This window comes from Ptychodera flava, chromosome 10, assembly GCF_041260155.1.
Source record: "Ptychodera flava strain L36383 chromosome 10, AS_Pfla_20210202, whole genome shotgun sequence".
NCBI classification, from domain to species: Eukaryota; Metazoa; Hemichordata; class Enteropneusta; family Ptychoderidae; genus Ptychodera; species Ptychodera flava.
Genome location: NC_091937.1, coordinates 1,609,458 through 1,636,154, shown reverse-complemented (window position 1 = coordinate 1,636,154; position 26,697 = coordinate 1,609,458). Strand labels below are relative to the sequence as shown.

Sequence of the window (26,697 nt, the reverse complement as noted above, 5' to 3'; positions counted from 1 at the left end):
AATATTAAACAAAAGCTCGAAAAGCTCACAACACTTTCTGGAAATAAACTGTGCAATTGAATGGTACCAAGAACAATTTATGATGCCTTTGGTAAAGCAGAAGAACTATATTGTGCTTCTCTACGGCGACAATTCTATAAAATGCATTCAACAAGCCGCTCCTAACAAGAATCTGAAAGTGATATTTTCTATTGAAAGAGATACTGTCAGTCACATCTTTGAAGCAAAGCTTCATCGCGACCATAATGTCAACATCTCAAAAACTGAACGACCAACTCTCTCTTTTTAACTGGCAGCCCGCAAAAGACGGGCGATAGAAGACCATTATCTCGAAAATGAAAGGACTCAGAGGAAACCCTACTTGCCAAGCGAGTCGCCATGTAGCTCGTTCAAGACAAGGAACAGTGAAGAAAACCATCCAAATCAGCGACAACGTCGAAGTGCAGAGGACGAAAATCTTATTATTTCATGGAATGGCTCAGTACCTACCTGTATAGGTTAGTTTAACATAACCAGTTTAATATCCTGGAGTTGCCATCAAGGAACAGCGTTCCTGTGTTGCCGTCTATGATTGAAGCTGTTCATTACAAAAATACCACAAAGGGTCACGAGGGTATAAGCACGGCTAATCGCGCGGTGCTTATCAGCTTATGTCCGAGTATTTTCGTAATAATATCGCCCTGCACTTCCAGCCTGTGCATCTAAACTGTACAGATCGAGATCATTCAATGGGTCCCTTGAAGCCATCCGAAAGTGAACGAACAGAAGCCTCGAGGAATACACTTGCGCGCCTGGAAACAGTCAAGGTTAGCGCACCCAAAACGTATTGTTCTGGATGGTAGATGTATGGTAATAGTTCATAAAGTAGGTAGAGAAAACTTTATGTATCCTTTTCATTAGTTTCTGATTTAAGTCACTGCTTTGATTTTCTTTTTTGCAGATGTTCATCCTCCTGTGTTGCAGTGCCCAAAAAATTTTGTTGAGTTTGTCGATCAAATTTTCTACAATATTACTTATCCAAACATAGATGTGAGTGATAATGATGGTGTCTTTGAAATAATAATTGACCCTCCAAATGGTACCATTGTAGCTACGTATGGATTCGTCTTCGTTACAGTAACAGCAATTGATCACGCTGGCAACATGGCTCAATGTGAATTTACGATTCAAATAAAACGTAAGTGTTACACTGTGTCAGCTCTTTAATTATAGAAAGTATTCTGTACTTTTGATATGTTTGTTTATACGCATTCTACGCAAGTATTTGATTGATAGATCAAACATTTCAAATGGTTTTAGATGCCTGACAAGCTACTTATGTTCTGCTATTTTAAACCAAATTTCCGACACTCTGTTTTCATATCTTTTTACATCACGTTTTCCCAGCTGCGACATGTCCTGAGTGGTCACTTCCATCTCCAATCGCTGGTAAAAAGACCTGCAATACCTCAACCTATGATGGACAGACAACTGGAAAATCATGCGCTCTATCATGTTCAGAGGGATATGACTTCACCCAAAACGTTGGTTCACCAGGATTCTACGAGTGTGAAGTTCGTGGATCTTGGAACCCGCACAACTATGTGCCAGACTGTTCTAGTATGCAAATTTCGGTCGTTCTGGTATTCTGTTTATGATGAATTTGATCAATGAAACACTGCCATTACCATATCCGCAAAATTCCCCAGATAGATATTGCGTATTAAACATGCGGACACAGCTACCCAGTTCAAATACGTTAGTCGATTTCGTTAAAAAATATAAACAAATTACATTCTCATTTGTCCGCTTTACTCTTATATAGTTGTTTTTTATGTGGTGATAGTACTGTACTTAAAATCCTGAATGCTGTATTTCGGAATATTGAGTACTTCCTATAACACGATCTTTGCCATTAACAAAGTTAACACAATACCATTGTTACAGAACGGGAGATACCAAACGTTTGCTTGACACTTAAAGGGGACTACGTCGCTTCTACAGCATTATTCACGGCAGACTGCCAATCAAGTTTTGAGATGTCTGTGTTGGACTCTTACATAAGGGTTATCAAGACAGCCTTATTGTTTGAGTGCGATGATGTGATTCTAGATGAAGATGAAAGTAACGTTACCATCGAAATTAATAACTCAATAGTAAGTGTAAACTTCATTTTTGACGAATTATTTAGGTTTGACGAAACGTGCATCTTGCAGCATATATCTTGCACGGAAATGACAGTACGTGACTGCAATGAAATGTCAAACGTAAAGAAATATAATATAAACGGTAGATAATATCAATCTAGATTACCATTTACAGTGAATCAACATTATCAACAGCTGCTTATCAATTAAATCCATAGATAACATCAAAATTTTGTACACACATGCTTGTGCTAAAATATTGCGACCCACCTGTAATTTCTGTCCAATCCCTTTGAGGGGTAATTTCAAAATTATAGCAAGTCAGAAGGGGAAATTTGAACGTAAACACCTTGTAAGTTTGTAAGGGGGTCATTTGAAAAAATCTGAGAATTTTTTTTATTCTATCAGCCCCCCCCCCCCGCGAGGTGTTTGTGTGTGCAGCTTTACACAAGCAAATGGGGGGGGGGGGTTCATGACATTTTTTCATCTTAAAAGGGGGGGTCATCAATTTTTTGGTGCAGTGGGTAGGGGAGTTCACTTATTTTGACTGATGCGCAGGAATAATTTGCCAGACCACCCGGGCCATAATAACTGAACGCTCCCTTAGTTGTTGCCCCAATTACCATTTGCGTACGTACACAAATATTTATACGAGATATCCTCGAAGAGACAGGCACACATTGCGGGTTCACTAATTGTAATGATTTTTGTTATCTGTTTCAGAAAAAGCTGCTAGGATGACGAAATAATGCTTTGTTTATGTTCCAGATTGAAATTGTATTGACTGTTAAACTAGTCAGCCTGTCCAACAACGACAACATGACTCACCAAGACATGCTCTCATGCGGTTTGAATGTATCAAATACAATACGCGCTACCTATCAAGAGCTTGACATAGCGTCTATTGAATCCGAATATAGCACCTGTCCTGAAATTACCCTGACGTCACCGCCACAGGAAGACATGGCCCAACTTTGCTGTGAAGTCGGTCAAATCTTGAAATCTAACATGTGCCGTATGTCTCCATATTTTATCTTTCTCTGACAGCTTTCGCCGCAAGCTTCTTTTAAAATTCCTAGTTATATCACTATATTTAGTTCAATACATGGCTCGATGATAATAACAATAATAACAATATAATTACAAGTTTAGGTGTAATTCTGAGTTGAAACGTCACACTAAGAGAATCAACAGCTAGATAGCTATACAAAATCATGGAACACTAAAAGAATTGCAGAGCAATTCCAAACTTTTGTAAGTGACATGGTTTCGATGCTCCTTGGCGCTCGGATTATACCAGTACAGAAAGAAATTATCCACGAATGAGAGAAAAATCAAGTCATTTGCCTTTATATCACTCTTTTTATTTGACAGTAAACTGCATGGCCGGCACATACGCTGAGGATAATGAATGTGTTAGCTGTCCGATTGGAACTTATCAAAATATGAGTGCTCAGATATCTTGTATCAAGTGTCCTTCTGGCTACTCTACAAAAGAACGGCACAGCAAATCACGCGATCAGTGCCTCGGTGAGTTCAGGGTTATCTTCATGACATAAATACAATATATCAACCCTATCGAATCACAGTTTTCATGAAAAAACACTGCATAAAAACCCTATAATACTTACTGTATTAACATGGATTATTGCCTATATTTTAGCTGAAGAGTGCATATACAGATGAATACAGTCAAGAATCCATTTTTTGTATTCAGCAAGCCTGTATTCATGTGGATTCATGTGAATTCACGTGTATTATACTATAATACAGGCAACTCATTAATGTGAATTTATCTGAATTATTGGGTTTTCATGAAAAAAGTGCTACAAAAGTGCAAATTGTGAAAATCAAGGTCCTCTTTAGAAAATTACATTTCGATGACATCGCGTCACATATTATTTGCTATTCCTCAACAGCCAAATGCAAACCAGGCTACTTCTCGAATGACAGTTTACCACCTTGTGAGAGGTGCCCATCCGGCTCATACCAATCAGAAAGAGGCTCTAACTATTGTTTGTATTGCCCTAGTAACAGGTCTACCATCGATGTGGCAATTTCTGCAAGCGATTGCAAGGGTGAGTACGCCTTGAAAATTTTCTTCCAATCTCATACAAGTAAAATACCGAGTGACAGGCATATTGTAAGGTTGTCTAGTTTAATTGACTTATTCGCAACTTTTACAGTAAAATTATTGCAACGGCAACTTTGGTGTAATCATAAAAAATTCGTCTGAATTCGTATTATTCAATTTTTACCTCAAACGACTCAAACAAACCCAAATTGAGTCTCTTGGCACTGCAACGCTTGCAATCAAAATAATGCAACTTTAAGTTCATGATGAAACACATAAATGCAATATTGGATCATAGACTTTTATTAATTTGTCAAAGTTGATGTCCTGGTAAATAATGACTGTTTTGATGAATGGTACATTAATAGAATTCATTTTTTGAGTTTTTATCCAATCAACCACTGGAGTAACATAAACCCGCTCTGCCAACCTATGACCATTCCGTTGATTTAAAAGATCAGACATTGTACATAATAGAAGCAGTCTATAAGCACAATAATATTAATAATATCAAGTGGACGTTGGGCATGGCACTAGAACCAAAAGTTTGTGATCTGACAGGTTGTAAATTTCAATTAAACACAACAAAAAAAACCAGACTACCCATGCAGTATTCAGAAATAACAGAATCAATATTATTATTATTATTGTACTTGGGCCTCAGCCCAAGTACATTTGTTTTCATTCCGTGGGAAAAAACTCTGTAAGGTATAACCATTTCTGGCTGAGACCAGGGAGGGCAAAATGTATTGGCTTCATCTTTCTTGGCATAATAAATGGCGTAATGATGTTAACTGAATGGAAGTGCTGCTCTCAGCCAGTCTTGAATAAGTGAGATGTGAATATAAATGCTTCTCTATCTGAGTTCTGGCCACAAAATCTTCTGAATATAATCAAAATGTGCATCGAAATGCAAAGATTAATGCACCCTCCGTTTCCTAGGCGATGGCACGACCCTTGCTACACCCACTGGACGAGCCAAAGTGGGAGGGGTAATTTCGGTTTGGTCGAACAGGAGGGCTCGAGACCAGAATTTAACATTTAAACTTGAAACATGTTTAATCACTGACAAGATGTGGATTAGTGTTAATCAAAGAGAAAGTTTGAAAAGGAAAGGTTTTATATCCCGGACACAATGAAAAACATTACGACTGGAAACTGTACCCCCGGTTGAGAATAGTAATGCCCACAGCGATGGAGAACACTTATCCTTGAGCTGAGAAAACCAGACCATCATTTCGAAATAGAGCTGCAGATTCGAGAAGCTCGTTCAAAATAGCTAGGTACACCCCATAAAGGGGTGGTTTCGCGTCTTGAGGGCAAATTTCGCCTCCTTCATTTAGAAATCGTACGTTTGTTTTTCCAGGGGAACACATCATTTGACACAAAATTTGCATGAAAAGGGGTCGCCAGTAAGCACGTGGTCAAATCTGGCATAAGAAACAATATGAAATGTTGGGTAAAGCCAGTCCAAAATAAACTGATTTGAACTTTTGTGTTTTGTAATTTATACCACTGCAGTAACATGACTTTTTTTTGACAACATCACACAATGTAATACGTTTTGAAACTGAATACTCCGACGTATTCTGTGTCCCCTTTGCTAAAAAATACGGTATGCCGATTACCATGTAAGGAGATGATGACGTCAAGACAGATTTGTAGTGCGTTTGGTCTTGGATGGTGCACAGCCCTGCAAAGACCCGTACGTTGGGTCGGTGACTTCAAATCCATTTTGGGACTTGACGTAAAAAGCCAAATTACTGCCGAAATTCAGCGTTCTTGGGCCCAAGTCGTATCCCAGCCTACCTCAGCTACTCGATCGCTTCCAAAAATGACAGTCTTTTATTCACTTCTCGTAAATAACCGTCGATGTCGGCAACTCTCTCGCTGGCCCTGCGTACGATGCTGTGTGTTAGCTGTAGCACATAGCATCGTACGCAGGGCAAGGGGTCAACATGGGGTCGCAGCCATGTTGCCTCAAAACTTATTTCTGTCTGCACTCAAAACTCAAAAATGTCGCATATGAACCTGAAAAATCGATGTAATTTTGTCAAACTTCGGCGAAATTTCAGCCTATAGACAAAATTTCATCTAGGTAAGGTAAATTTACTGAAATTTGATCGACAAATAATCCTGAGCTCGAACGTGACAGCTCGCCTTCTCCGGGAAGTCATGCATCCGGCCAGCTGCCCATATGGCCGGGTGCATGAGATTGTTTTCAAGCGACGGCGGCAGACCGTACGGGGCTCTGGATATGAACCTACCGCCGGTGTAGCTGTAGTAACTGTTGCGTTGTTTTTAATCACCACGGACGAAGTCCGCGGGGACTTATAGGTTTGGTCATGTCCGTGCGTCCGTTCACGCCTAGTACCCAACCCCATACAGATGCACGTCGATTTGTTTCACGATGCTTTCAAATTTGGCCGTGTTAGAGGACTTTTTAGTTTACACCTCCATAGACTCCCATGTATAAGGCAGTTCTCCATAGATTCGCATGTATGATGCCAAGAAAAATAAAAATTTAGTTTCTCATCGTATTCATATTGCCTAAAGGATGCAGTGACACAGATTTTTTGTCCCCACGGATAAAGTCCAGGGGGCTTATAGATGGGCTCATATCCGTCCGTGAGTCCATCAGTGAGTCCATCGGTTCACGCAGATATCTCAGACATTTTGACAAAATATCATGTGACCTTGGTGACCTTTGACCTCAAATATACATTATTGTCCATAACTCCGTAACCACAAGTGCTAAACCTTTCATATTTGGTATGATGGGACACCTTATGACGCCACATATTGTACCCCATTAATTACGTGCATATCTAATTATGAGCGAGCCAATAAAGCAAGAGGTCTGATTTCTGGTATATAGGGATAAGTTAACAATATAATTTGTTTGACAAAACTTCACGTGACCTCAATGACCTTTGACCTAAAATATACATATTTGTCCACAACTCAGTAACCACAAGTGCTACACCCTTCATATTTGGTATGAAAGGACACCTTATGACACCATATATTGTACCTCATTAATTATGTGCATATCTTATTTTGAGCGAGCCAATAGAGCTAGAGGTCTGATTTTTGGTATATAGGAATAACTTAGCATACAATTATTATGACAAATGTGACGTGACCTCAATGACCTTTGACCTCAAATATATATATTTGTCCACAACTCAGTAACCACAAGTGCTACATCCTTCATATTTGGTATGATAAGACACCTTATGACACCACATATTGTACCTTATTAATTATGCGCATATATAATTTTGAGCGCGCCAATAGAGCTAGAGGTCTGATTTTTGGTATGTAGGAATAACTTAGCAATACAATTATTTTGACAAAATGTCACGTGACCTCGATGACCTTTGACCTCAAATATATATATTTGTCCACAACTCAGTAACCACAAGTGCTACACCCTTCATAAATGGTTAGATGGGACACCTTATGACACCACATATTGTACCTCATTAATTATGCGCATATCTAATTCTGAGCAAGCCAATAGAGCTGGATGTCCGATTTTTGGTATATAGGGATAACTATAGGGTAGAAATCTAAATATGCCCATCTAAATATTAGACATCTACCATCGAGAACAAAAGAAATTTGCTGTAATTTGAATATTTAAGGAGTTTAAGCAATTCCCGCTATAAATAAAGAACCCCTGCCTCAAACTCCACAAAAGTTGCTAGACATATTTTGCCGTTGTCATGCCATTGCTTCGTTTAATAACCAGTTAATCAAATGCCTCATTGACAGGAGGAAATTCAAGACCATATTTGAATAGTAGTATATATTGTCCTCAAAATTACTCTATCATGGCCCAAGTACTCATTGCCTTCAGCAATACTGCCTTGTTATTATTATTATTATTATTATTGGTGTTGCGTTGTTGTTGTTGCTGCTGTAGCTGTTATTGTTGTTTTTATTAGAACCATGGTAATATTTATGTATTGCACTTGAACAGTTGTATAACATCAACTTTTATTCAGTGTCATTTGCGATGACAATTACAAAATGACTTGTATCTGTCACTCCAAATTTATGAATATGACAATTGGAACAATTTTTGGATAATCGAGTTGTGATAAAGCGATAGCAAAAATTTCTTCACGTTACTTTTTATTATGTGACGCCTATCACATTTGCATGTAAATGAGAATTTGCTATGACTTGTAACTTTCTCTGTTGTAAGTACCTTCGACAAACTCAAGAAATGTTTCAACACAATTAGAATGTTAAATGTGAATCTGAAGTTTCTTCTGAAGACAAAAGACCCATTAACACATCACATCTTTTACGAGACAGAATATTGCCAACCAGGTCATTATTCATCATCGGGTCTAGAACCATGTACACCTTGCCCCCGTCACTTCTATCAGCCAAACATTGGTACCACAACGTGTATCGAGTGCATGAATGAAACAGGAACAATGATTGTCGGAGCAACTGGTCATAGTGACTGTACCGGTAACCAATTTTGTCTATTTGTATGCCTACCCATAGTGACTGTACCGGTAACCGATTTTGTCTGTTTGTCTGCCTACCCATAGTGACTGTACCGGTAACCAATTTTGTCTATTTGTCTGCCTACCCATAGTGACTGTACCGGTAACCAATTTTGTCTATTTGTCTGCCTACCCATGTCAATTTCTAACCATTCCTCACTGCCTCTTTGACATTTTGTTGTATTTACTGTTTATCTAGTTTTCTATTTTCTCTTTCCAAGATAATATTAGTCACCGCTTCCTTCGACTATACATTCAAAGATTCGAGGTTCATGAATGTGTTTGGTGGTTGATACACCGCTGGCCACTTCACTGTTGATTTAATCCGCTTGATGCTGTCAGAAATGCTGCCATTTTGACAAAACCGACCCTTGAACACAGGGTGCCAATCGTAAACTCTCACTTACAACCCTTGGCAAGGTCGGTTTTGTCTTTGTACAAGTAGAATTTCTAACTGTATAGTAGGCTTAATCAACAGTGAAATGGCCAGCAATGTAATTCATTATGTCTGCATTGCCATACTTTAACTAAACATTTAATGCAATCTGTACAAATGATGCTAAAATGTCGCCTAGGACATCTTGGCCTAGAAACTATTATTTTTCATGTGTATCGTAGTATTAGCAACTTAATAATATCTAAAGTACCCTAATCATTGGTCACTTTCGTAGTTCTGGACGTATGTGGTACGACTACTCCTTGTTATAACAACGGTACCTGTATAAATATCGGCAGGTGGTATGCATGTACCTGTACTGAACACTATACTGGGTAAGTACGTTTAGTTCAGCTTCAGTCGTAAGGATACATACAGACAGGGAGGTCATTACCGTGCTAAAGACAGGGAGGTCGTTATCGTGCTAAAGACAGGGAGGTCAATACCGTGCTAAAGACAGGGAGGTCATTACTGTGCTAAAGACAGGGAGGTCATTATCGTGCTAAAGACAGGGAGGTCATTACTGTGCTAAAGACAGGGAGGTCGTTATCGTGCTAAAGACAGGGAGGTCATTACCGTGCTAAAGACAGGGAGGTCATTACCGTGCTAAAGACAGGGAGGTCATTACCGTGCTAAGGACAGGGAGATCGTTATCGTGCTAAAGACAGGGAGGTCATTATCGTGCTAAAGACAGGGAGGTCAATACCGTGCTAAAGACAGGGAGGTCATTACCGTGCTAAAGACAGGGAGGTCATTACCGTGCTAAAGACAGGGAGGTCATTACCGTGCTAAAGACAGGGAGGTCGTTATCGTGCTAAAGACAGGGAGGTCATTACCGTGCTAAAGACAGGGAGGTCATTACCGTGCTAAAGACAGGGAGGTCGTTATCGTGCTAAAGACAGGGAGGTCGTTATCGTGCTAAAGACAGGGAGGTCGTTACCGTGCTAAAGACAGGGAGGTCGTTACCGTGCTAAAGACAGGGAGGTCGTTACCGTGCTAAAGACAGGGAGGTCATTACCGTGCTAAAGACAGGGAGGTCGTTACCGTGCTAAAGACAGGGAGGTCATTACTGTGCTAAAGACAGGAAGGTCGTTACTGTGCTAAACACAGGGAGGTCGTTATCGTTACCGTGCTAAAGACAGGGAGGTCGTAACCGTGCTAAAGACAGGGAGGTCGTTATCGTGCTAAAGACAGGGAGGTCGTTATCGTTACCGTGCTAAAGACAGGGAGGTCGTTACCGTGCTAAAGACAGGGAGGTCATTACCGTGCTAAAGACAGGGAGGTCGTTATCGTGCTAAAGACAGGGAGGTCATTACCGTGCTAAAGACAGGGAGGTCATTACCGTGCTAAAGACAGGGAGGTCATTACCGTGCTAAAGACAGGGAGGTCGTTATCGTTACCGTGCTAAAGACAGGGAGGTCGTTACCGTGCTAAAGACAGGGAGGTCATTACCGTGCTAAAGACAGGGAGGTCATTACCGTGCTAAAGACAGGGAGGTCATTACCGTGCTAAAGACAGGGAGGTCGTTATCGTGCTAAAGCGCTTCCACTTGTGTCATTTCGATAGAAAATGCCAAAGTAGGTAATATCCCTAAAAACTTGTCTTTATGAACGCTGAGGGGTTTCCAGCTCTTTTATCAAATTTAAAACCAGTTTGCATGATTGTGTTCAAGTGCGTGTAAAGATCACAGCAATGTCTTAAACGGTTAAGTCATGTAAGTAGTATGAACGAGACTACCATGATTGTTTGGGAGCGTCTTTGATATTGTCCAGCCTGACAAATGTTTAATGATATGTGAAAGTACAATGTTACATTTCGAACTTGCCTGAGATCGTATTTCTTTATTTTTACAACAGTTCAAGATGTCAAATCCCAGCCCTGTGTGCAAGTAACCCCTGCAAAAATAATGGAACCTGTATAGAGATTTCAACTTCAGACCCAATATTGGATTTCTACTATTGTTCTTGCATGGAAGGTTACAGTGGAAACGTCTGTGAAATTGAAGTGGATGAGTGTGTTTCATCACCCTGTCAGAACAACGCCACCTGTGAAAATAGCATCAACTCTTTTAACTGTCGATGTAATCAAGGATTTTCTGGGAATCTTTGTGAAATTCACGTCGATAATTGTCACCACCTTCCCTGTCAAAATGGTGGTCACTGTTTAGCTGACGTCACGGAATACCATTGTAGATGTAGATCAGGATTCATTGGCAATAACTGTGAAATAGATACAGGTAATATTATGACCATCAGAACAAGTTCAATGTAAATATTAATTTTAGCGTTGTCAATTGCCTGAGATATTATTGAAAAATCTACATCGCTTGAATTTTCATTATTTACATATTTCTCTGGGGGCGTATCTCGGAAGCAAAACCAGAAAAAGAAACTTTCGGGAACGTGGAGAAAAGAAACATTTTTTATCCTCGTTTATTCTTGAAGAAGAGTTTTCGTGGGTCACATCGATCGGACTTGTTCAGAGATTGCTGATGGAATGTGCTGTCATCATGTTTCAGATGAGTGTGCATCTCACCCCTGCCTAAATAATGGTACGTGCAGAGACAGTGTCAACGCCTTCTCATGTTATTGTCATGATGGTTACTATGGAAATAGGTGTCAATACGAGTTTGACGAATGTCAGAGCGATCCATGTCGTAACGGCGGAACCTGCACTGACGATATCAATGCATATAGGTGTACCTGTAACTATGGATGGTCGGGTGAGTTGTACATGTAATGCTTATACGAAAAGATAGTATGCGTTCAAAATGTCGAACTTATCCATGTAAAAGTGTGATATCTGTCAAATAGCTCAGTCCAGAAATGTATACGTATTAACTTTTTCGTGTAAAAGTTGTATCGTTATTCTTAACATTCACATTAGTCCACAAAACGGTCCATTGTTAAAAATGCTGGCTAGATCCCTACATTAAATTCAATTGCAGTAACTGTTTGAACAAAACATAGAGCAAAGTATTCTACACTGAAGGGATAATATAACATCTCTTCAAGGACAGTTTTATCGACAAACCAATAACGGAATTGTTTAATTTCAGGCAGTAATTGTGAAATAGATGTAAATCCATGTAAAAGTCAGCCATGTCACAACAACGGAAGCTGTGAACTGTCCATTTATTCGGAAGATTACATATGTGTATGTACAGCGGGTTACACAGGCAAGACGTGTCAAGTAAGTATATTGTCACAGGCGAACTAGACATCAATAGTCTAAAAATATGATATTATTTTCGTAATTATTAAAGTAATAAATCATAAATTGATATCACTAAAAGCGAGTTAGTATTTCATCCGGGTTGAGCTTCCTTTCTGAGGAGAAGCCAGGTGCAGCCAACGAACAATGCACTTTTAATTGGGTCTTTACTACGACAAGATATATTGTGCATGACAAGTAATGTGAACTGACTAAATTCAAGTCATGAGGGAAAATAATTAGCTGTTCATAATTTGCCTTCCCACTGAAATTTTTTCGACTTAACCCTCCCGCAATCAGACTCCATTTTTACCCACTCCCACTTATTTTTGCCCGTTTCTCCTCCCCACTGTCAATTTTTGAAGCTCCCCTGCCCTGTGGCGAAAAAAACTTGCCGATTTCCCCTTCCCTCGAAAAAATTTCCCTCAATTTGGCATTCCATTTCCCTGCAGACATGAAGCTACCCTACCCTGAGATGAAAAAACCTGCCGATTTTCCCCTGCCCTGTGATAAAATTCCCCTGAAAATTAACATTCCCATACAGACACATACTGCCAGGGGCCTTCTGCCGGAAACACCATGGCTCAACTTCCCCTGTACCTTCCCCTCTCTCCTCGTTTTATCGCCAAGCCCTGTCCCGGAACCATCAACCGATACCTGCCCTGCCCGACAAGAACAACTAAAATTTGCTCCCCTGCCACCTAAAAATATGTCCCCTGCCCAAGCAAAATTAAAATTTTCCCTGCCCTCAAAAATTGCTCCCGGAATAGCTTTTTCAATGAATAGCTCCGTTGGCTGCACCTGAGAAGCACTGGATAAAAGCGCTGTAGGTGTATGAGTTGTGTATGACATAGGCGGCCGGTCGGTCCGCTAGGGTGTCCAATATACTAAAAAAGGGGTACTCCTACTATATCGGACGCCCTAGCGGGCCGACCGGCCGCCTATGTCATACACAACTCATACACCTACAGCGTTTTTATCGAGTGCTGCTCCTCAGAAAGGAAGCTTAACCCGGATGAAATACTAACTCGGTTTTAGTTAAATCAATGTTTCATAATTATGATTTATTAGTTTTAATAATTACGACAATAATATCATATTTTTAGACTATTAATGTCTAGTTCGCCAGTGATATCGTTTGTGTATCTGTGTTTCGCTAGTACAAGTGTTGTGTTATTGTGATGTATTCCACATAATTTTCGGTGTTTTCCTTGAGAAACTCGTGTATTTGAAGTTATTATTCATTTGCCGTTTTTATGCTAACGGTAATATCACACGAATTTTGAATGCCCAAACTTTGTCAAAATGCCATACATATAAAATTGTGGATCGCTACAATTCTCTTGTCAACTGAAGTCAAACTACAAGTGTTTTTACATGTAGCTACATTTATCAATAATGATTTGGTCTTTGCACTGTTTCCTGAACATTTCTTTGAAGGAGGACATCGATGAATGCAGTTCATCACCGTGTAAAAATGGCGCTACTTGCCATGACCTTGTAAATGGTTATCAATGTCAATGTCAAGATGGATATGCGGGACTTCATTGTACTCTCAATATCAATGACTGCAGTCCGAACCCATGTCAAAATGATGCAGAATGCATTGATCTAATCAATGACTACGCATGCAGGTTCGTCACATACAAATAATTCTTCAGTGCATAAAGAAGGTGAAGGCATTAGTACATAACATACAAGTGTTTTGCTTTTGAATTGAGACTGTTAGTTGTCTGAGGAGTAGACTTCGCATTTGTATGTTTTGTTTTTAACTTTATGAATTGAAAACAAGCAACATCGCAGTACAACTGATTCGCACAGTATCACTGTCTATTGAGCTAACAAAAACTGAAATTGTCGCTCATTGAACGGAGAGATGTTTACATGCAATGAAACTAAATGCATGAGGAGCTATTGCAAACAGCTCTATTTTAAAAGTTCATCGACCTTTGCCGATGGTATCTTAGAACAATGCAGCAAAGACCCGAATTACTCATATGGTCGCGATTTTGTAGATGTCAGCTAGGTTTCCAAGGGAAGAATTGCAGCGCAGATATCAACGACTGTGCTGGAAATGCCTGCATGAATAATGGAAAATGCATCGATGGAATTGCAAACTATACGTGTATTTGTACTGATGGTAAGTCTGACTGGAAAAGAATCTCCATGACATAAAGCCATACACGTTGATGCGGTACAGCTAATTCAATTTGCCCCGAAATTGTCATTTATGTAAAAGAAATCTTTGGAAAATTATAATTTGTCATGCACTTACAGACAATTAGGCGAGAGAAAAGACGTCTGGGTCCGACTGAGCCAGATTTTGTCCACTTTATAATTTTCTTCTTTTTCCCAATAAAGTCCTTACACATGCAATATCGCCTATGTTTAACTCTGCACACGGCTTATTTCAAGAGTGTAGTCCTATATATGTATTGTACTATGGCTGTAAGAGATACTGTTTGGTCTACAAGTACAATAGACATCGCTTGCCTACTCAACCGTTACTGTAAAGCTAATACCATGCTATGTATGCTGGTGCGAAACATTCCTTACGTGGTGTTGATACTAGTTGTCTGAAAGAAAAATATGTTGTTATCGTCCGTTGTGGATTGTCTACGGAACAGAATGCTTTTCTGCGCCGTAGGAATGGTATGTTTTTCGTACCAATATAACGTATAGCTTTCTCTCTTACATATTATTACATGTTTTGAGTGGTAATGATTGTCAGTTAAAGTTCTACTGGGCTTTTAAATTTGATAATTGTTTCCTTTATATTTAAGGTTTCATCGGCGAAAACTGTGAACTGAATGTAAATGAGTGTGATTTTGATATTTGTGAAAACCAAGCTACTTGTAATGATTTGTACGGAAGCTACAATTGTGTATGTCCCATCGGGTTTGAGGGCAAAAACTGTGAAATTAACATTGACGACTGTCTCCATGGCAATGAATCGTGTCAAAACGCGCAGAATGCATTGATGGTCTTGGTGATTTCTCATGTCTTTGTCCAAATGGCTACGAGGGACGGCTGTGCGAAAAAGGTAGGACACTGTGTGATACTTATCGCTGTTGGTGTTCGCAATCTTCGAACACCATAGAAGTTTAACATATACATATATACATATCATCAACTGATTGGTCAGTAGATCTCTTTGTATTGCTTATATGTCATGTGACTGGTCAAAACAAAGAGTGCAATAAAGATAAATCTTACCTTACACTTCCGACACAATAAGCAAACCATTCTAAGCAATGCAATAGTACTGCGTGTGTTTGGGAGGAAGCCAAGGTGTACCATTAAACTGTTATCCTTTACACAAGAATCACGTGAAAGAAAATTTAAAATTGCCATGATGCGATAATTCCGCAAGCAATATCCAGATATTAGAGGAAACGTTTAAAGTGTCTGCGATGTTCTCAATATATTATATGTTCAGTTATGGAGCATCAAATACTTCGCACTTCTTAATTTGTAAAAAGCAATGAATCGGCATGAATATCAGTTGTCATTTAAAATGTAGCCATATTTTTCCACCTGTATAATGAGTTTGCATTACACATTTTAAAAAAATCATGTATATTATAGAGGTATTAAAGTCAATGTTTCACGGAGATCACTGCTTAGGATACTTCTTGTATTTGGTCTTTCCTAGTCTTACTATATGGCATCTTACACTTGACTGTGACTGATTTACATTTAGTTGAGAATTCATCCGTTTATTTATGTTTAACCTTACAGAAAAATCGGCAAATTTTGAGTTACTTTTTCTAGCTTCAAATTCATCCATGTCAAAATCGGGTATGTTTGATTGCCGAAGAAATTTCAGCATTTCGTTTTGGATACGTTATTCTGAAAGTGGTGGAACCGGCACGTATCTGTCACTAAATGACCATTCTAGGTAAGTAAAAACAGTGAAACTGCTGTTCAAACTTTCCGCTTTGTCCAAAACTTCATCCTTGTGATCAGTCGATAGGTTCTGTAAACCTGAGTAAACGTAACAGCGTGATCCATCAACAGTACACTCTGCTTTGGCATAATCATCCCTAGCCAATCATCCCTAGCCAGTCTCCCATGTTTCCATAATTATAGCAGATTCGTCCCCCATTTTGCTAAAATAACCATGATATTCCATGGTGTGTTAAGAAAAGGAAAGACACCAACTTATCACATGTATACAATTAGTTTTATTACAGATTTTTATTTACAGATTTTTAGTTTTTATGTTTTATGCTTCACCTGACAGAAGATAATCTTATCTGTTCTTTTCGACGCACCTGGTATGACGTCACGACGTCTAGAAATCATTTATGAAGCAAATTTATCTGATTTTTTATCTGGCCAGAATTGCTTACTCCTGTTAATATGTGCCATTGTCATCCATCCATCCTTCCATCCGTCCATCCATCCATCTCCATCCCTCTATCCATCCATCCTTCTATCCATCCATCCATCCCGTCATTAATTCATTCAGCCATGCGTCATCAGATTGTTCCTAATGACAGTTAAATGTGGGGGTCATGTAAAAGTGGGATTACTGTACTAGGTAATATCATATCACTAACGGTGAAACTATGGCGTAAGAGAGATTAAGATGATACAAAATTGTTGTGATGTTGAAATTACGGAATAGGGGATTTATTTCCCAGTCGACTTTTGTGTCTATTTATGATCAACAGCATTCGATCCATTAAAATATATAATAAAATATATCAAATTATTTCATCGTCGACCAAATACTGGACGATTTCTGAAAGAGCAGACTAAAACACTCAGCTTTAGAGTGACCTACTAGACATGCAGAAAGAAACTCTCTACTGCATCGTTAAAAGAGTAGCCTCATTTAATGGATAGTACTTGTTATATCAATCGCTTTCGTTGGACTTAATACTTTCCAACGAAAGACCCATTCTTTGTTGCAACTTTTATCCCCGTGGTCCAATCGCTAATATTCGTCGGATTAAATGTTTCCGGAGAAAAATTTGTTCTTTTTTATCTTCAATCTACTCAATTTTGAATTGGTGCGTTTCTGTTAATTATTCACAGTGGGACGATTGATGACAATGTGCTGATAAGGTTTGGTCACAACATAGAGACTTCCAGAGGAGACCGTATCAATGATGGCAAGTGGCATCAAGTCACAACTACCATAGGATGGCCAACAATGGTAATATACATGGATGGAACTCTAGTAAACCAGTCATATCACTATTCAACCAATCACGATCAGTAAGTTTACTCTAAAAATAGTGTTATCAGTGTAATTGATTAATTCCTTTGCCATAGAGATGCACTGCCCATACTGTGTCTGTACCTACAACGGCCCTAAATTATTCGTTTATTATTCAGATGATATTCTAATGTAGAGTAAAACAAGTCTTGTCGACAAGATTTTGAAATGTTAGCTGTCGAGCATGTACACTTTACTCAATATCTTGGATCGACAACGTGGCATTGTGTATACATGACTTTCTGACTGCGCCAAATTTAAAACGGTACAGTACGTCAGTTGAGTAACGTCATCGCTTTCATTCTCCTTTGTAGATGTTCGATCATTCTTGGTGAGATGTCTGACATCCATGACGATAGCCAAGGGGATAAGTGTTTTAAAGGCGAAATTACACAGTTAAATGTGTACGGCAGGCTTTTCAGTACCGATGAAATTGTTTCCACAGCTTCCAGTTGCACCCAGAATGCACCGGGTGAAATAGTACAGTGGGTGACTATGGATAACCAATTGACAGGAGACGTCATCAAACAAATGCCGTCATCATGTGGTAGTTTAAAGTGCCCGGATGGATATACTGGTAAATCATGTGAAACTGAAATAGGTAATGAGTTGTTTTGGTTGAAAATATACTTGAATATGACATATGCGTGTTCGTTATCCGTGATTACAGATGCTCATTTCAAGTTAAGACGTCTAATTTTACCGTACTTTTTAAAAATTGCAGAAATAATCTTTGCTCCAAAAGAGTCGTTCAACTAACTCCCTATCCGCCGACTTTACTCTTAACAGCTATGGATATGCTAAAATCAAAGCTCATTCAAAGCAGACCGATATTCTATTTTGCGCCTCAAACCGAAGGTTATTGTAGGTTACTGTCTAATGCTTAGTTTAACGTACTTGACATAGACTTGGAGGAGAGACAAAGTGAACAACTTACCAACTGTGAGTAGATATCGTAAGTGATTTGTTGTAAGGCGTGCGTATTGAGGGCCTGGGCTCAGGAATCCGACACATTATTCCTTCCATATCATGAAAATATTACATCGTCATCTCTTGTTCCGGCATCATCGTCAAAATCTGTGGAAGTGATTCATTTAGTTATGTTCTTTTCAGATAAAATTCCACCAGAGGTTCTGTTTTGTCCAAATGATACGTGGATTATAAATTCCAAGAGTCGTCTATCTGTAGGAGAATGGGAAGAACCGATTTTCACCGACAATGTTGAAGTGATAAATGTTACCAAGTCATACAGGATAGGTAAAATTTTGTAGACATTGTTAATATATGATATTTATTAATACTATGAAAACTATGCTGAAAAAGTCTTATTCTCTTGTGTTTGAATTTGATGGATACAAAGTTAAGCCCTGATAGCTGTAGCTTCACAACCTATCAAACTAAATAAATAACGATATCACGTCCCAGACTAAATTAAGACCATATAATTTCGTTTAACGTTTATTTTACTTGACAACACACTTTGTGAAGTCTGGTAGTATCTTGATGAGTCTCTTCACGGCATGCATGAATTTCATGTCTCCTTATTAATATTATACACAACTGACTGGCCAAACGGGTAACAGCATACGTATGTTGCCCAAGTAGGAAAACAAACGTGATACCCGAATATGACCAGCCAATATGCATCAGCGCCAAATGAGTCATACGGCGTAACCGACTCTGTACAAGTTACGATTATTGCTCCTTCATTGATTGAATCACGGATAATAAAAACCATATCATTTCCCTCTAAATGCAACAAACACTTTCTTCTATCAATGTCTAATAGTCACACAAATATTTTTTTTTAATTTTCTTTACAGGTACTGTCTTCGCATGGGGACAATATCTAGTCGCATACGTTGCAGCAGACGCCTCTGGTAACACTGCTATGTGCATATTCACTCTTTATGTCTTGCGTAAGTTGAATATTAAATTTTCAAAAACTCGAACTCATCACGGAGCGACAAGTAAACTTTTGACATCGCTATTTTCGACAAAGTGAACGCTGACATGGGCAACCAGGTATTCGATCAGTCTAGGTCATCAATAAATGATAATACCAAGTATTCTGTACGTTTTCAAATCCTTTTCAACAATGCCAATATTGGTATTTATTACAGATTTTATTAACATCAGAAAAAATTGCCGAGTACTGCTGTTTCTGTTCATTTACCCTCCGATATGTCATTGTCGCTTCAAAAGGTCAACAGAGATTATGTGAATGATCTTCTCCTGATGGATTGGAACTAAAATGTTTCAAAATTGAATCATATATAGCCATTATTTACATCCACTTCTTTGAATATGGTAAATGAATTGTCTAGATAGCGTCTCACTAAATAGTCAAACCAATCAAATATGGAAAGCTGTGGAAAGCTATGAGCACGGTATCGATGATATTGCAAGCATCTGGACGTACCATTTTAGCCAGCCACAATGTTCGAAGTTTGTCACCGTAGGCTAGGGGGTCAGCCGAGAACGTGTCCCTTAAATCCTTGGCAATTAAGATGCAGAATATGCTTGCTTTCTGTTTCAGGATTTAGAAAAAAGTTATCTGCCAGAACGGTAAAATTTATGATACTTTAGAATATCTGTGCAGGGTGTGACGTCATGTAATTGTATACTACGGATACATACATCCTTGGAAACTTTTTTACAGATTTAAGACAGTTCTCGCCTCGAATGTTAAAACTTTACTGACGCAAACTTTTAACCATTGTCTTTCAAAAAGTAAGAATAAAATTGGGGTCACCGTGCAAATTTGCGTACTACAGAAACATATTACCCAATATTTACCGATATTTGAAATTCAAAATGGTTGCCATCACTGTGTTATCTGTATGGAGAACAACTAATTTTCCATTTTTATAAAACCAAGCAGTTGAAAAATTTTATTAACTCCAAAAACTCAAAATGATCCCCAACAAGTGATAGATCAAAAGAATACTGTAAGTGTTTGAGAGTCCAAATATTTGTCCCCGAGGCTTATTCTACCTAAAGCATGCGAAGATTTATACGCAGCTATGTCTATCTATGTTGCGGGAATTTGTGAAATTCTAGTCATTATCACATTGCTGGCATATATATATCCATAAAACAGTTATGTAAACAGTGTACACAGATGAATGTGATGCACATCTATGATTTGACAGATGAATGTAACATTCTATTTTTCACATTAATGTTTTCGGCTGCTGCTTGTAAAAAAAAGCTACGTAACAAGAGTAACAGAAGAGAGCGGTTGTTTGTTCCAAATGTTGTTTGTTATACTCATCAATATCGACATTTTTTCTACTTGCTAAATATATATTCTTGTTGTTTTTACGGTTTATACCAAAGCGTTTGACTGTGAAATACCAGACCCTCCAGCGAATGGAATAAGAGTGTGTGACAGCTGGCAATATGGTATTTTCTGTGAAATACAGTGCCACATAGGTTACCAGTTTTCATCACCGCCACCGTCGTTTTACACATGTGGTCGTGAACGAAGTTTTGATCCGCAAAACCCGGAACAACCTCTGGTATTTCCTTCCTGTGCTGGTAAGACATAAATCTTGAATATCCCTGTTGTGTCGGTGCAAATCTTTTTATCTCATTAACAGTGACGTTCTCTGGGCGTAATCAAATAATACATTTGAAAATAATATTTTGACAATTTTACATGTACTATTGTAATATTGTTGCATATATCTGGTCCTACAGAATTTGAAAGGACATAATATAATGCAATGAATCACATCCGAACTTTTTGGTTTTCTGCATAAGTTGATATAAGACACAGTGACATTCACTTTGGCAGTTTATGAAATTACACATCGAAATATATGAAAAAATTCCACGGTGTCTGTAAAGTCCTATGATACATGATTTAATCCGACGGATTAATCAAAACACGTTTTACTCCCCTGCGCCACCAGATATGCCAGAATGACATGTAACAAGGTCATATGAGGCAATTTAAATGTTGTAGTCCAGAAGTGAAAAAGACTTTATTTGCAGCTTACTGTGGAAATCTATACTGTTGCCATCTTTGGGTAACTTATAGAGTTAAAGTTATGAATAAGTTAAAGGTTATGTATAATAATGTATGGAGAAGACTTTTAGGTCTTCCTTCATTTAGTAGTGCTTCTGCGATGTATGCTACAAATCATATCATGTCTCTTGGAGAAGTTATGCGCAGAAATATCTATAGCTTTAAATGTAGACTTGAAAAATCAACAAATTTACTTATTGCCGCTATCTCCTCATCAGATAGAGTAATTGATAGTGCATTCTTCAAGTTCTGGAGAAAACAACTGTATTTGAAGTAGTTTTTCTTTTCTTTTTTTTTCCAAAAGTCTGAGTTTTGTATTCATTTTCATTTACTAAATTTCTTTTCTGTATATGGACAACCCAGTCTGAAATAAATAATAATAATAATAATAACAACACGAAGACAGCTAATCAATCGATATTTTCAATAATGCAGTATTTCTCTTATGAAAATAGTTTTTAGGAAAACAGTGAAGGTATAAGCTTACGTACGCCATAATCGCAGTATCTCTGTTAACTCTTTGAGCCGAATGCTTCAACGGACCGTTTCAAAGTACACCGTCAATATGTTTACGAGGGCTGAATAGTGAACACAGAAATGACTGTAAAAGTCGGAGCTGAGCAAGGATAAAACAAGCAGACGTTTTCATGATATTGCTATCTATTATCAGTGTCTGCTTCGGTATTGTAAAATTGTTGTGTCTCGTTAGAGGTTCGAAAGACGACATCTATATAATGGTATACTGATTGTGTCATTAAAAACTGGTATATTTTCAGCTGCTATCTCTGCTGCCTCAAATTTACAAGGTAGTGTGGCTTACCCATCGGCTCAATGCGATGAAGACACGGTAAACGGTGTCATCAGTGTTTTTAAGAATGCAATGGTGCATTTAGACGCTGTCTTTGGTATTTGTGGTGATGGCGGTTGTATAATTGGAAACAACGTAAGGGCAGTGTGTGGTACAGGTAGCAGGAAAAAGAGGCAGGTTATTCAAATTGGTATAACCATCGAATTTACTATACCTTCAAACAGGTGAGTAAAATAAGTTATGAACATCCTGAAATATAACCTATGTCTTCCTGCACAAAATTATATTTAGCATTGTAGTCCACCTAACAACGAACTCACCTTAGTTTTAGAAAGAAAAAAACTGATGAGCGACTGTATGTCAACACATCCGACGATCGTAACATATGTATTATTCGAAATTGGTTTTGTACAGTAATTGGTGAGTAAAGGACGACGACTATACAATAGTCTTAGAATGAATCAAAAGTAGAATATTTCATCGAAAAATTCATTGCAAATGACTTCACTTTATGAATAGGGGCTTCGTACAGTAAAATGTGACTAAAGCATATCAGAATATAATGAATGAAAGTGTGGAAAACAATTTGAATTTCACAGTGAAGAGAAGAAAATAGAATTATGGAATATTGTCATCAGCCATATTTGTGGTTTTCCTCAAAAGAAGGTATTTAAGAATCGCCTTTTATCTTTAACAGCTCTGTTCAAATTGACACTTCTAAAATCGTAGCTGAAGCTGTGAAAGATGGATCATTCGATACCGTTAACATAACTGCTGACTCCAATAGCTTGATTGTTGAAAGAATCCAATATTGTCAGCTCGGGCAGATTTTAGTCGGCGATCTGTGTGGTAAGTCTTGCTTTGTTTACAGGCTGAATTTCTAGCAACTTGTTGGGATTTCTTGACGTCAGAAATATTGCTTTTATTTGGTCCATTATTTTATACTTAATAGATGAATGTTATGTTTTAGTATTTGTATGTAGTATAAAACATAGACTTCTCGCAGATATATTCTTTTTAACAAAAAAGATTGGACATGCATAATGCTAACATAATTTTGCAACATCTTTGAGGTTAATTGTCTAATTATTACTATTTTCTAGTCACCTGATAGGCTGCTTGCTCTTATGAAAATTACAGAGGTTTTACAGATCTATGTTCAGTAATGGATCGAAATACACTTTAAACCTAATTCTAAAACCAATACTACAATGAAAGAAACTCTCATATTTACATTGACAGTGAACTGTGGACTTGGAGAGTTTCACAACACAACCACTGATCAGTGCGTCAAATGTCCGAAGGGTTCATATCAAGACAAGGAAAGACAACTATCTTGTCAAATGTGTCCTAACGATACAACTACACAGGGAATGGGATCAACCTCAATTGAAAAATGCTTTGGTAAGTAAGATCATGCGCTATTATTTTATTTTGAACACTCCATATTTTGTGTGCTGTTGTTACAATTTATTGGTAAAGGTTTAATCGAAGAGAAGCAATGAATTGCTCAATTAATCTAATGGAGCTGAAAGTGCTGCCAACTTACAACTTTGAAAGCGTCAGTTCCACGTCTGTCTGTTTTTTTCTCTGGCTGTTTGTCTGTCTCTGTCTTCTTCTGAATTATCCATTTGGTCAAATTCTCAGTTTCCACTTCATGGTATCCTACTGTGTATTGAGTACTTGCTTGCCCACAAAAGACACACGTGTGATTCCTTTTTGCTTTCAGAATTGTGTATAATCGGGCATTACTACAATCTCCAATTCGGTATCTGTGAACCTTGCAGACCAGGATATTATCAGCATGAAGAGGGAACATTTTCATGTTTATCATGTGCAAGCGACTTAACGACAACAGACTTCGGAGCCGTCAGTATTGAAAACTGCACAGGTGCATGCATCCTTTTTGTTTCATTTTTCTGCGATCACTTTCCTTTGGTTTTCTGTTCCTGCACTAATCTTCATTTGTTTTTTGGGTTTTTTTTGTTTTTTCGCTTGCCTTCGTTAGTTTTCTGTTTCTGTGCTTATCTTTGTTTGGTTTTTTGTTGTCCAATAAGTTTCCTTGTTGAAGCGATGTCGGTAGAGTATTAAATGTATTGAGATAATTCTTCAAATTAATGCGATACGTCTGAATAAATCTTGTCAGTACTACCATGATAACAGAACGCTACCTAATTGTTTCAGTTGCCTGTGATAACCCGGGTGAGGAACAATCAGCCAATGATACCTGTGTACCATGTCCCCATGGCAGTTATCGCTCAAATCCATCCACTCAACCAAACTGTGCCCCGTGTCCTTTCGGGTATACAACGGAAGTAACAGGAGCAACATCAGAAGAAGAATGTCTAATTGGTAAGTTATTGTAGAAATAAGATCGGGAATTATTGTCTTTTTGTTAATATGGGAAAGTAGAGCTGTCCACAACCAGTCTCACTACTCACTAGAGGGCTGTCCCCTTCCAAAGATCGTTTTGTCCACCTTAAGCTAATGGGCAATTGATTATATCATATGTATTTATACTAGAAATCATCTCTTGATGATAGAAATATCCTGTCTTCATATCTGATCAATGTTGATCCAAAACCAACAAAATACCAAATATCGAAATGTTGTTTCTTTCAGCTGATTGCAATGTAGGTCATTATCGTAACGTGACCCTTAACATTTGTGTTAAATGTCCACCTGGAACCTACCAGCCGGCTATGCATCAGGATACGTGTTTAAAATGTGGAGAAGGTTTCACAACCACAAGTTCAGGAGCAAGACAGAGTACAGAGTGCATTGGTAGGTACATCTCTGATCCAAGATTAGAAGCATCAGCGGAATGGAGATTCATTGATTGATGGATGGATGGATGAATGGATGGACTGATTCATTTATTCATTTACTTACAGCAGTATGAATTTAAACGAATTTACAAAGTGCCTATGGAATAATCGCAATATGATGACTATGCAGTTTCCATTCATTTCTTAACATGCCGTTCCCGCTAATCTTTCATCAAATTATTTCTTACATACGGAGAACTTTCAGAAATACTTATTTCTTCTCAGCATTTTTGTAACAAAGTTCAATGATAAAGATGTTTGTCGTCTTAAGTTACATTGTGGGCAACGAATTGAGTTAGTAGCTGTGTTAACAATACTATGCTTGTTGATCCTCTTACAGATGAAGACGAATGCAAGTCCGGTAACGATAAATGTGATGAATTTGCAGATTGTATCAATAGTGAAGGTAGTTATAGATGCATCTGTCAAAATGGTTACCAAGGTGATGGCTTTACTTGTAATGGTAAGTATATATTTGTCGGTGTGCAAATTCAACGTCGCGACAGATGAAAGCCAAGGCTAGCAGTAGCATCTGGAAAATGTGGAAAAATAATTATTCCCGAACTAATGGCAGAATGCTACGGTGTCTTTTCGCACATCAGAATATTTTATTTTGTTGTTTATGACATTTGTATGGTTGAAATTTGTTTTCCTCGGAGCTAAAATTGTAACGCATATGTTATCCTATGACATGTCTGTGAATGGCCTTAAGGTAACATCAATCGAAATCGGAAATTTTAACACTAAATGTGTAATTCCATCAGACATTGGAGTAAGAAGTACGAGGGGAACGACTCCTTCGCTAACAACAACGTCATTTACGAAGAATCAGCCCCTTACTCAACAAGGTAACGTAGTCATAATTCCTCGATAAAGTACATCTATCCAAAACTTGGTAGACATCCATGGATAGTCTGTCTGTGAAATCTAACAAACAATTCCATTTCTCGTATACGATACAATGATTTAATTTTGATTTTATCTTACTTTCAGAACTCATTTTAATCAATTTCAAATTTTTATTTCAGAAAACATGAACGTGACAATCATCGCCAGTTCTGTTATTGCGAGTGTTGCCCTTATATTGGTTATCGCAGTGATCATTCAGCTGATAATTATACGGTTAGTCACACAAAGTTTCTCATTCGACTACATTGAACAACGTAGCTTTGTCTTTGTGTCTCAGTCTGTTTGTTCGTACGTCTATCTCTTCCTATGTTTTCTTTGTACAGCTTCCGTGAAAGTACGCAAATATAATTTATCAAAATATTATTTATCAAATATTATTTATCAAATTTCAACACCACCTACAAATAGAATGGTATGCCCCGATCATTCATATATAAGACTGTCAAGCTAAGAATCATTTCACTACTTCTTCTGTGTGATGATTGCAGGATACATGAAACTGAAGTAA

The 26,697-nt window shown here is 38.1% G+C and overlaps 2 protein-coding genes across 2 annotated transcripts in view; both read left to right on the top strand.

Moving 5' to 3' along the window:
* The window catches only part of LOC139141716 (uncharacterized), a 24,625-nt gene extending 7,062 nt beyond the window's left edge, over positions 1-17,563 (top strand). Inside the window, exons 2-18 of the mRNA XM_070711325.1 lie at positions 297-497; positions 941-1,177; positions 1,387-1,599; positions 1,927-2,135; positions 2,895-3,141; positions 3,501-3,656; positions 4,046-4,204; positions 8,530-8,691; positions 9,401-9,500; positions 11,022-11,401; positions 11,684-11,887; positions 12,224-12,357; positions 13,819-14,012; positions 14,394-14,518; positions 15,162-15,421; positions 16,120-16,279; positions 17,425-17,563. Of these exons, the coding sequence (XP_070567426.1) occupies positions 297-497; positions 941-1,177; positions 1,387-1,599; positions 1,927-2,135; positions 2,895-3,141; positions 3,501-3,656; positions 4,046-4,204; positions 8,530-8,691; positions 9,401-9,500; positions 11,022-11,401; positions 11,684-11,887; positions 12,224-12,357; positions 13,819-14,012; positions 14,394-14,518; positions 15,162-15,421; positions 16,120-16,152 (3,014 nt within the window). The 3' untranslated portion in view covers positions 16,153-16,279; positions 17,425-17,563. The remainder of the gene's footprint in view (positions 1-296; positions 498-940; positions 1,178-1,386; positions 1,600-1,926; positions 2,136-2,894; positions 3,142-3,500; positions 3,657-4,045; positions 4,205-8,529; positions 8,692-9,400; positions 9,501-11,021; positions 11,402-11,683; positions 11,888-12,223; positions 12,358-13,818; positions 14,013-14,393; positions 14,519-15,161; positions 15,422-16,119; positions 16,280-17,424) is intronic.
* LOC139142947 (uncharacterized) lies at positions 16,953-26,697 on the top strand. Its single transcript, XM_070713143.1, has 11 exons — positions 16,953-16,957; positions 17,425-17,607; positions 17,923-18,209; positions 18,722-18,865; positions 19,432-19,527; positions 22,421-22,676; positions 23,150-23,301; positions 23,695-23,856; positions 24,637-24,804; positions 25,621-25,743; positions 26,678-26,697. The coding sequence occupies exons 1-11, from the start codon at positions 16,953-16,955 to the stop codon at positions 26,695-26,697; spliced, it is 1,596 nt and encodes a 531-aa protein (XP_070569244.1).

Excerpts from the sequence above, each read along its gene's own strand:
- LOC139142947 (XM_070713143.1), top strand. Across the intron at positions 17,608-17,922 it reads TATTCAACCAATCACGATCA|ATGTTCGATCATTCTTGGTG; the intron begins GTAAGTTTACTC and ends TCTCCTTTGTAG. Across the intron at positions 23,857-24,636 it reads CTCAATTGAAAAATGCTTTG|TTGCCTGTGATAACCCGGGT; the intron begins GTAAGTAAGATC and ends TAATTGTTTCAG.